Source organism: Pteropus vampyrus, unplaced genomic scaffold (genome assembly GCF_000151845.1).
Source record: "Pteropus vampyrus isolate Shadow unplaced genomic scaffold, Pvam_2.0 Scaffold62, whole genome shotgun sequence".
Taxonomy (NCBI): Eukaryota; Metazoa; Chordata; class Mammalia; order Chiroptera; family Pteropodidae; genus Pteropus; species Pteropus vampyrus.
Genome location: NW_011888843.1, coordinates 3686839 through 3698466, shown reverse-complemented (window position 1 = coordinate 3698466; position 11628 = coordinate 3686839). Strand labels below are relative to the sequence as shown.

The window sequence follows — 11628 nt, the reverse complement described above, 5'->3', positions numbered from 1 at the left end:
CATCGGAAAGTGTTAAGTTACACTAAAAATGATGTGTAGATTCATTTGTTTTTCATTTCCATTCATACAAATAGGACATAGTAACTGCTGATGCTACAAAATTGTTCACTTTAGCAGAAAACTTAGGGGTTTTCCTAAAGTTAGAGGCCAATAGCACAAGGAAAAGCATCTATTTAAAGAGCAAAAAGAAATTGGAAAACTGAAGCAGGTATGGCCGGCATTAATTACTTTTTGCTTATAAAGGGAAATGAAGCTGCATGTACTCACTTCTCCTCAATCATTTGCTTTTGATATTCCTCGTATTCCTCTCTAGTCATTCCTTGAGCTGCTGCAGGATCAGAAGTACCTCCTTCTTCTTTTTTTTCTTCAGACCCACCACCAAATCCTAAATTCTTTACCTGGTTACTTATCATAGTTTTCATAAAGAAAGCCATGGTTTCGGCCCCAGAGAAAGAAAACCAAAACTCAGAAAAAAACGTGAGGAGGAAAAAAAAAAAAAAAAGACAAAATCTCCAAATATCCTTAACGACAGCCACACTTAAGAGCAAAGAACCTTGCACAGCCTCATCTCAAGGGCACAATGATAGACAAGAGTGGTTTGTGGGCTGTAAGCTGGATTAAAGAGGTGAACTACCTCCTACACAGAGGCAGATGGTTCAGATTACTAAGGCACACAATCAGATGGAACCGACTACTTTCTGAATTAATACACTAAGCTAATTTCAGAAGCTAATGGTAAGAAAAATCCTTCCCATTATCTATCCCTTCCTCCCCATCCATTTCTAAATGTTAGGTTATAAGCACAGCAGGGCTTCATCCAGAGTTCTGCTTGGATTAAGTCAATCAGAGCTGACATTTTATGGCTGTAGTGGAATTTCCAAATTCCAGCCCTTAAATACAACATCCTGTTGAAAAGTGAGTCCAATGAGACTCAAACCCAAAATGCTTCGTTAAGCAAGAATAATCCTTTGATCCGTCATTTTATCTCATTGGGCTCTAAGTACTATGCCAGGCTTTGCCTTTGGTTTGCTTGGGTTCTGTGCTGCTCCAGTGGTTACTGTGCCCTATACGTAAATACCCAATTTAGAGAAGTCCACAGGGCCAGCCAGTGGGTTGTTAATCTACCTCTGGAAGATTACCTTAGCCTTCTCCTGCACTGAGATGTTACACTTCTGCATGGAGGCGATGTGCTGGGCACTTGCAACGCTCCCATCCAGAAGGTAAGGACATATGTGAGTCACGTCATCAATATGTAGTGGGATCACCTTTATCTCTGACATACAATCCACTTCCTGGGTGCTCTACTTAAGCTCACTGGTGTACCTGGAGAAAACCTTTGACCACGTTTTATCATGCAGCAGATTCTCAACGGTCATGGTTTTCCCCAGGTCAAGGGAGGAATTGAGTATGGCTAAGACTTTAATCTATATTAGTTCCTTTCTAATTAAAGCACTCCGAGGTGGGGGGGGATGCGTGTTGGGGGAGGTGAAAAGACTCAGGCTATTTGTAACCTATGCTTATTATTTTATCAGTAGGCATGAGCCCTCTCAGGAAATAATGGCTATCCTTCAGATTGTACGGAACTATATAACCTAGATTTTTGCCTAAAATGCTTGCTTTATATATATTTTGTTTTCCCTTTTACTAACCTATTTTAAAATGTTGCTAAAATGGTCTCAGAATGAAAGACTAACAGGTTTGGGGTGAAATAGACTGCTCAGTGCTGATCGAGAATGTACATAAATACTTAGCTCCGCTTTTGCATTGCCTGGTACTCAGCACATTCGAACCATTATCTCTAAGTTACCATTTATCATAAACTGTATTTCATCTCCATTGAGGGGCGTTATTCATTAATAAGGTCTAATAGGACTTTTCGGGTGATACAGTACAAGCCAGAGAATATTTCTTTGTTTTGTTTTCCAGTTCAGCACGATTATCCTTTAGAAAACACAGAACAGGTGTTTCATGACATTAAAAACTTATATTTCCCCAAAACAAGGACAATTTGCTGAAGATTTATCCTATATAGTAGTTTTGGTCAGCAAAGTGAGATCCCCAAAGCCAACTGGATTTGATAGGTCTGAATCAGAGGACTACTATCTCTTAAAGCACAAAATAAAAAAATAAAAATCCACTTCATATTTTATTATAAATTTATAAAATTATTACTAAAATTCTATTTTATTAGGAAATATTATTATTGAAGGTATCAATTCTAAACCCTAAATCCAGTTTATAAAGCAGCCTCTCCCTGCCCAGTCGTGTGTGTGTGTGTGTGTGTGTGTGTGTGTGTGTGTGTGTGTGTGCGCGTGCACACGCATGCTTCCTGGGGGCGTCAAGCATTAGAGATCCTCAGGTGGTAGGTACACCAGTGTGATGACTGAATCCTACCTGGTATTACTTTGTTTTATGAAACCAAATCTCTCAGTCTCCCCAACAGTTAATCCCACTGAAAATGAGATGTCTTTAAAATTTACTATTCTCTGATTACAATGGACTTTCTACTTGGACATCCAGTAACTATTTGCTGCTGAGTGTAGAATCGTTCATTCCTCCAGAAAGAGAAAATAAATACCCCAGGATTTGTGAAATGGGACCACTGGGTGTTACCCCTCCAAAGGCGTCTCCTCATCCTTGAATAACATCCCAGGTCTTTACTGTGGCCTGCAAGGCCATGTCCCCAGTGCCCCACTGGTGTCCAGGGCCTCGATGCCGTCTCATCTCCCCCATCTCGCCTGCAGGGAGGCTCACTGATCGGGCTCTAAGTTTCCTTTGATTTCTTTCAAATCCATCTATTTATTTTAAATCTTCTATTTTATCCACTATTTCTCAGAAGAGAGGTCCATTACCTTAGTCTATCATTTTCTGAAACTGTGTAATGAAGACTCTTACAATGCTACTGCCCTGAGATCAGTATCATGAAGACTGAGGCCATCTTTACTGAGTGGCAAAGCCGAGATTCAAACCCAGATTTGTCTGACATCAATACTCTTCCCTTTTTATATTGCATGGACTCTCAGAATTAGAATTACTTGGTTAAATGGCACTTGTCAGAAAGATTCAAAGATCTTTTAACTGCCATCAGTGATGACTAAGAGTTCAGGCTTACCTGTACTTTCACCAGTCTGTGGTTATTAAAAGTGGAAACATCAAATACATTGTTTTAATTATGTATTTCTCATTACCAGCAAGGCTAACTATTTATCCATTATCATTTCTACTTTTTATGCTTCCTCATGTTGACTCCACAGGTGATATGCCCCCTAGGGTAGAGCACACAGCACATCGTAAATGAAATACCATCACAAATCAGGGCCTATTTGGAAAATAACTACTTATTACCCAAGATTAATGAAGGAAAGTAAATTTACTAAAATATTTCTTTATTTGAATAAGGTCAATGTCATTTCTTGAATTCCAGCTAGCATCAAATAACAATCAGAAAAAAACACTTGACAAAAAATGTTATCCAATTGAAACTAACAGTGGATAGAAAACTCCTTTAAACTTTAAAAGAAATATATTAAACAGGCAACATACAGATCTAAAAAGTTGCAAGTGATGCTTTCACATTAGATCTTATAAATAAAAAAATTCCCCAATATAATCATTTGTTCACTACCTCCCTGCAAAAGCACATGGACAGGAAAAGATAATCACATCTTAACATTCGCAACTGTTACTATGTTCTTTATAAAGACTGTCTGCGATGCGGTGGGTCTGGCAATCCCTTATTCAAGTAATTTTTGTTTTCCCCAAGTTATCAAAAAGTACTACGGTCTGAGATAAAATGTCACAAAAATCGCCATAGGAAAGCAAAAAGCTTTAGCAGGCAGACGTGAAGATAGGAGTTTTCATGGCTTGACCATGACCATGAAGATGATTTTGTAAGTTTAAAAGCCATCAATCAAAGTACCAAGAGTTACAGGCAACAACCTGGTTTGTTTCTGGTTGCTACTAAACAAAGAGTTTTAGTAAAAAGAACATTAAGTAAATTTTAAGTATAAAAGAATCAGTGCACATTTATTTGCTAATGACAATGAAAATGTTATAGTATGCTCTGAGCTCAGCTTTAAACCAACAAAACAACACTTATTTTTTTCCACTCTCCATCTTAGTGGTTCGCAAATATGTGTGTGCTCAGAATCACTGGAGGTGCCTGTCGAAAACATATTCTGAAGCTCCACACCTGAATTTCACTTCAGGTGGTTTGGAACGGAGCCCCGTGACCTGTGCTCTGAACAGGCACTCCAAGACCCGGCTGGTCCTCGGGCCGCCCTGTGACAAACACTGATATCCCTTTAATATATACCAAAATATTGTTTATTGTTTGTGGCTTCATAGTAAAATTTCAAGCTGAATAAAACATCCACACAATTAGAACACAAATAGGTACATTAAATAACGGTTCCAACCATTATGTAATTGTATCTCTTTTTAAAAGTGGCGTCATAAGCACCACTTACACTAAAATTTTAAAATCAATTTTGTTTTAATCCAAGGCACCTGTAGTATACTTGCTGGTGTGAGAGAAGTTAAATTCAATTATACAAAACAGTACAGAAAAGAAAGAATCCTGGCAGTGATTGATTTTTCCACAGAGGAAACACTTCTCTTCGGAAATGAGCTACTTAAAGTCAATGATTTTGAGGAAATGAAATCAAATTTCGAATAATATGACAAATACCCTGTGCAAACTGCTTTACCGAGTGATTTTTAGCAAATTACATTACTGTAAAAAAGATTCATGCTCATGCTTTTCATAACAGCCATTTCCATTTGTATTAGAAATAATCGAATGATTCCTCTCGAACTTTTGCCTGAAAATGGGTACTGCGTACATCTGGGAGTCCTTTAATAAGTTCAGGTACATGGATTTTACAATACTGGACATTTTGAAGGCTTTAATCTCAAGAGGATTTCTCAAGTTCATAGTCTACAAATTAAATATTCTTCTGATGGTATTAATATTTTTTCATGAAATAAATTCTGTGATGATGTCTCTGAAACATGAATTTCAAAATGTTCAGACTACAAGGAAAAACACTAGTGACGCATTTTCTATGTTGAAATGACTAGAGTGAGTAATCATTAGAACGTTCTCATTCAGTGTTCTAGGATAAATGCTAAGACAGAAAGCAATGTCAAGATTGTTTGTATACATAGCACGTCAGGTATTGCTAGAAGGGAGAGTCTCTCATAGTCTTTGTACAGATTTTAGGCAGTCAGTTCCATCTGTAAATGACATCTTAGGGTAAATTTATGAAGGCATATAAGAATTAAACGGTACTATTTTATAAAACAGTATTATTTTGCATCCCACAACAAATGTAAAACCACCATTTTAGCTAAAAGAGATAAAAAAGTATTTTGAAGCCAGCAAAAATAAGTTTACATCACTTGTGAAGACAGAATTAAGTGCATTTTAAAATGTCATTTACAGACTGTTTCTGTAGTACCTAGAATATGTACGAAAACTACAACAACCCCTCCAGGCTCACATTTCGAGGTTAAGCTTACTAACAAATGCTTCGCAATATCCTCAGTTCTGGCATTAAAACAAAGAAATCAGAAGTATTAACTCTATTTTTCAAATTTTTGCCTTCAAAAATCTTAACACTGCTTCTAATACAGCCTCCTTAATTTACATGGGTACGCGGCGTTGCAAGCACCAGGCTGTACAGAGTAATGCAAACCAGAATGTAGTGGTGGGGTCTGTGAAGCAAAATATCCCCAGAACGTGCAATCTGAGCTGAATCTATATGCTGTACAAAAGGGGAGAAGTAAGTTCATTACAAATACAAATGCAAAAATGATTTTCATAATATTGAACCGACAGAATGAAGATGTTCAAGAATACGAGCAGTCAGGAAATGAATGCATTACCAGGCAAATACCCTTAAAAACTATCATGAGAGGAATGTGTTCGCCTAACTGGTGTTTCAGGCAAAGAGCAGCTCTTAATTTCCCCCCAAAATTTCCTTTAAAAGTGAAATACAACATTGATGATCAGAAGGGAAACACTCCAATAAACAACGTGAGGCTCTTACCCAGCCCTAAGGCTCTCGGACAAGATGTCCTGAGACCAAAGGGTAGCAGGTTAAGGGCTGCGGGCCTGGGTGTCACAGGAGGGAATTCTGACCTCTTACAACGACTGGTTATGAGAGAACCAGGATGGGGAGCTCTTAGTTAGACCTCATGTGTGGCGGGCAGGAGGGCAAGTGTGTTTAGGTTAAATAAAGGAAAACCTCCAGCATCTGAAACTTAGGGGTAATTTTCATATCTGGGGCTGGCCCCAATTTTCTATTATTTACCGTCTTATTTATCAATATTCTGTCCAGTGGCTGTGTTCTACTGGCCAGAAATGCACTGAAATTTAAATAGATTTTATGTACTATGCACAAATTTACATGTGGTTGTCTTTAAGGTTTTATTCTTACTGTAAATCAATGTTTAAATTATTTTATACAAAATTTAATAATTTAGCCTATGAAGCAATTTAAATACTTCAATTCCCTCAAAAAGACAACATTTTGTACATACATACAAGATGCACACATATGAAAATGGTGGTCAAAAGAATTTTTTGGCAGCTGCTTCTTGCTGAGTCCTAAGGAAAAAAGAGAAAGAAAAAACTGAAAGAATTTCTGTATACTTTACTTTGGAAAGAAATAGGATTGCTTAAAATTGAAATATACAATGTCTTTTGAAGTCTAAAATACATTAGGATAAGCATACACTCTGTACGTGCACTCCCATATGAACTGAACTAGACTAGAAATAATATTTGCTTTGTATAAATCTAACTAATAGGTATTGAAAGTTCCATTATGAACACAGATGATACTGAGTATTCCAAATTAAACAAATACAGCAAAATGTTCGGCCAAGTTTTAGAGACTCACCTATACATGACATAACCAACGAACAACACTGTCTGTACCACTACGAATATAACGAAGTGCACCGTGGATAAACATGATGGAAAAGGTGGCAGTTCTGGGCATTTCAGTCTTTCATTTGATAGCTATAAGGCAAAGAACTTTCTGTTACAATCAGTCAAATTAGTATTTTAGAAAAAGAAATAAATGTGAAATCTTTATAAAACTCACGGTCTACTGTATAACACAAGTATTTTCACTTATTCATCCTGTAAATATCTTCCATCCCAACTTTTACCACTCAATTTTTTTAAAGAGTAGTTGACACTGGAAGGCCTCCACCTTTTCACTGTCCAGTCACTCACTCATTGCCATTTGGCTCCTATCTTTGTCAAAGTGACAGTGATTTTAGTGTCCTTGGGGGTGACAGACCACAAATTCCTGGACACTTCCAGGTTACACCGCTGTACTAAAGTAATTATTAAGAGCATCACCTTCGACGGGGTAACCGTGTCAGCGTCTGAACCAGAACACTTTTGAGAGTGCTCAGCATCAGTCTCACGTGTCCTGGTTCAGATGACTGCATAGTTTCCCTACTAATGAACGACCTGACGATATCCTGGCTTTGGCTCAGCTCTCTTTGTTCCTGATCTCCTAGTGTTCGACATTACTAACCGGTATTTTGAAAGTGTTTCTTTTTCTATTCCCACGAGTATTCCTTCTATTATAAGGAGGTAATTAAATATCACGAACAAGGTATCTAGACAGAAGGGCTCCTAAGATTTTTTGTTTTTAATGTGCATACATCTACGGGATAAAGTTCTTCAGTGCATAATACCACCCACAGCATCAACTGGACCATTTTGACAAAGGCTAAAATTGGGGAGAAATAACCTCAAACAGAACTAAGGGAATAGATAATAATGCTTTGGATGAGAGGTAACGGGCAATAAGAAAACATTAAGCCATATTTAGAAAACTGGAAGAGGAAAAGGCAAATGCTCCAAGTATCTGTGAATTTTGTGAGGGTCTTTAAAGCCAGTAATCAAGAATAAACTTAAAAGTACCAGGGATCGGTCTTCTAATGTTGTCTCTTATGCATGTTAAACGTCAAAAAAAGTTACCTATTTTTAATATTTATTGCCAATCTCCAAAAGTGAAATGGGGCTTACACTAAAAAAGACCCAATAAAGCAAAACAAAAACAAAAAACGTTTTAAAAAATGAAACAAGGCAGGAAAAATAGCTGGAAGACCTTGCTTAAAATTGCCGCTAGTCAGGTAGTTTTGATCTGTGCTAAACAGCTGAGACAGACAGAAATATGAGTTACCCAGCACAAGTCAGTCTAACAAAAGGGTTTGTTGTCAAGAGAGACATTTATCTTTTCAAAAATATTTACAGATATAATTATCGATAAGAGCCATTTTTTTAAAGAAACCTTACAGAAAAGAACCTAGGAAAAAAGTCTGAAATTGTGATAGCTCCACTAATTGGGATAGCAATTTATTTTTTAAAAAATTATATTCAATAGGCTATGGAAGCATAATATGGTACATATAGACACATGGAATAATTCCATCTTTGACATTATAAAAGATCGTTAGCATTAACCAAAAATTTAAAGTATTTTCAGTAGAATAAAGTTGAATGTGTTCCTTTCCTGAAGAAGACTGATGCAAAGCGGGCGGGAGCAGCGCTTACCACGTTCCGCTGCACCAGGCTCTCTAAGTCCCGCTTCACCACGTGCAGGTGCTCCTTGATGTCACTGAAGTGCTGCGCTGTCTCGTAAACGCCCCCTGCGGATCCTGGGTGCTGCATGCCACTGACCAGCCTGACGGTTTCACTCATGGAATTCCTGCAACAGAAAATCCCTTTAGACAGTGGGATTGCTAGGAGATGGTTCTTTCCCTCACAGATTTTAAATGGTTAGATACAATTCTAAGCCCAAGATATCAGATTATTAAAGAAAGATAAAAGATCAATATTTTAAAAAACTGAACCGTCTTCAACCTTGGAAAATAATTTATAAAATTACAACTTAATATTATGCCTTTATCTTTTACTAAAGAGTAGGCTACCATTCAGATAAGAAGGGGTCCAAGAAAATACATGTGTGCAGAAGAAATACAGGAACAAAGCAGGAATGAATGGGATGGATTACCAAGAGGGCGTGGGTGGGAAAGGGCCGGAAAGAAGGAAAGACCAGGAAAGGGGTAGTCTTTCCCGCAGGGATATGGGTTTACGGTACGATATCACTTTATGTACACACTAAAATTGAACCAACAGGTAAATACATTGTAGATAAGAACACAGGTTTCCCTGTTGGAGAAAGAATTTTCAATACGGAAAGGAGGAAGGCTGAAATCGACCCCGCAGTGTTCAGTCCAGTCCAGTCCAACTGGAATCCAAAGCATCTGAATAATCTCACGGTTTTTAAAAACACATGTAGATTGGTGGATACAAAAATAGAGATATTTGTGGGTTAGAATACATTCATATATTCCCTCGCTCTGTCCACTGAGAGCCTAGAAACAACGGCACCCCAGTCGTAATGAGCACACCAGGTGCCCAGATCTTGGTTTCTAATTACCTCTCTCCAATAAAAGGAACCAAGGCTCACTAGAGAAGAGGTTGATTCTAGAGCTGGGGCAGAGAAAATAAAAGATAAGCCTGAAACATAGTGTGGTTACCAGAAGGTAAAGAAATGCATAAAAAAAGATGTGGGCTGAAAGAACACTAAAGCCAATCTGGAGAAGTGCCTAATGACCAGAGCTGGGATAATCTGAATAACAAAAGAAATAATGACAGTATTGGATTGTAACCCATAGAAAATATATTCCTGAGTCCATACTGATATAAATAATTAATAAATAAAAAAAATGGGGGAGAAGGAAGAGCTGGTCCTTACAGAATTTCAATAAATAAATAAATGCAGAAGGAAAGATAGAAACAGAAAAACCAGCATTTGGTAAACACCACTTTCTTGTTGCAGGCGAGACATCAACGGATGCTAAAATGAGTGAGCAAAAGTTTAAAGTGAAACAGGATATACACACAGTCTCAGAGTATCTTCCCCCAAATATCTGTTAACTACTAAGGGAAAGATAGTAACTTAAAGAAACTGGGAAGAAACCATCGTAGGCAAGTGAAGCTAACATCACCAGTAATAAGATATACTGACATTGTGAATATGGTACACTGTTGTATTCTTGTCGAAAATGCAGAACCTCTATCCAATCATGAATATATATCAGACAAACCCAAGTTGAGGGACACTTCACCAAATAACTGATCAATGTTCTTGGTAACTGTCATGGTCATGCCAGAGAAGGAAAGATGAACTGTTTCAGACTGCAGAAGTCTAAAGAGAGATAACTAAACGCAGCACGTGATCCTGGACAGGATCTTCGAACAGAAAAATGCACAGTGGAAAACTGACGAAATTTGAGTAAGATCATTAGTTTAGTTAATAGTACTGTATCAATGTTAGCTTCTTGGTTCTGACAATTGTACTATAACCAGTTAGGGGAAGATGGGTGGGGGATATATGGAGATTATTATTTTTGAAATGTCTGAAGTCTAAAATTAGATCAAAACAAAGATTTAAAAAAATAATGTCACGCAATCCAGTCTATTTCTAAACCAATTTAACTATTCATTTAGCATCATGAATATTTTAATCACAAGTTTACAAATTGAAGATTTTTAAAAATTCCAAACACTGCAACTGAAAGAAATACAAATTTGCAGTTGGAAGCTGGGTTGCCTTTAATCTCTACGTGCTGGATATTTTCACCTTCTATTTAACCTAATCCTGTTGAATCTTCCAGTCCTAAAGAACTCCCCTTGACACTCTTGTTCATCAAGGGTTATACTGGCTGGGGCAGTGCTATAAAGTATTAGCTTATGAAATACGACATTTTAGCTGTTTCTGTTCTCCAGGCATTTGAAGTTGTTAATTATCTGCATAAGTGGATCCTTTTTAGAATCTTATCATTCAACGTTCCAAGGACACAGTATCTCCTCTTTGCTCCAACTCTTTGTCCAGCCTCTCTCAGGGCACAAGATGGAATGAAAAAGAGGTAGTCGCACATAGCGTATTTCCTTTAAAATGTTTTTACTCCATCAAAAAGGAGTTCCTGCATAAGGCATGCTTGTATTACAGTCCTACGATGCTATGCGTGCTTATTCCCCTCGTATTTTTCAAAGAACTGTGATATATTACTCGTAATCTTTTCGTATTTTAGAAATGTATAAGTAGTTCTGGCTGTAGAGTCAATGTGACGAATCTTTATTTTTTTAAAGGTGCTACAGCATTTCTTTTCTAGCTTAAAATAATTTAAAAATTTAAACATGTCTGCAGTTTCTAAATATCAAAAGTTCTTGTACTTTACATTCCAGTATTAATAAAATGACCCTAGAACGTGAGAAATCATGAATTTAAGATAAACAGAGTACACAACACTCAGACATTACTTCTGGATACTTACTTCATTTCGTTTACTTGTCTCAGAATCTCATGCTGAGTGTTCACAACAGTGTCCAGTTCTTGTTGAGTGATCTGGAGGAAAAACAAAAGATGGCCAGCTGGCTCGATAACCCACACTCCATGGGAACACACGGCTCAGCAGCCTTCCTCCTCCGCTCTCCTCCATCAAAGGCTACCTAAGCAAAGCTGCAATTCGGAAAGCTCACCTGTCCATGCTGCCCAGGGATTCCTGCTCCTCTTTTAGAGATCTCCTCCG

The 11628-nt window shown here is 37.5% G+C and overlaps 2 protein-coding genes across 3 annotated transcripts in view; both read right to left on the bottom strand.

The window, feature by feature from the left end:
• CPLX4 (complexin 4) overlaps positions 1–443 on the bottom strand; it is a 25444-nt gene extending 25001 nt beyond the window's left edge. The window contains exon 1 of the mRNA XM_011361079.1: positions 268–443. Within this exon, the coding sequence (XP_011359381.1) occupies positions 268–434 (167 nt within the window). The 5' untranslated portion in view covers positions 435–443. The remainder of the gene's footprint in view (positions 1–267) is intronic.
• A 2926-nt stretch (positions 444–3369) lies between these two features.
• The window catches only part of LMAN1 (lectin, mannose binding 1), a 22139-nt gene continuing 13880 nt past the window's right edge, over positions 3370–11628 (bottom strand). Inside the window, exons 10-13 of one of the 2 annotated variants that reach the window (XM_023531139.1) lie at positions 11374–11444; positions 8585–8738; positions 6909–7030; positions 3370–6613 (exon numbers count right to left, since the gene is read on the bottom strand). In XM_023531139.1, the coding sequence (XP_023386907.1) occupies positions 6577–6613; positions 6909–7030; positions 8585–8738; positions 11374–11444 (384 nt within the window). In that variant the 3' untranslated portion in view covers positions 3370–6576. The remainder of the gene's footprint in view (positions 6614–6908; positions 7031–8584; positions 8739–11373; positions 11445–11628) is intronic. The other variant, XM_011361077.2, reaches the window with a different exon arrangement.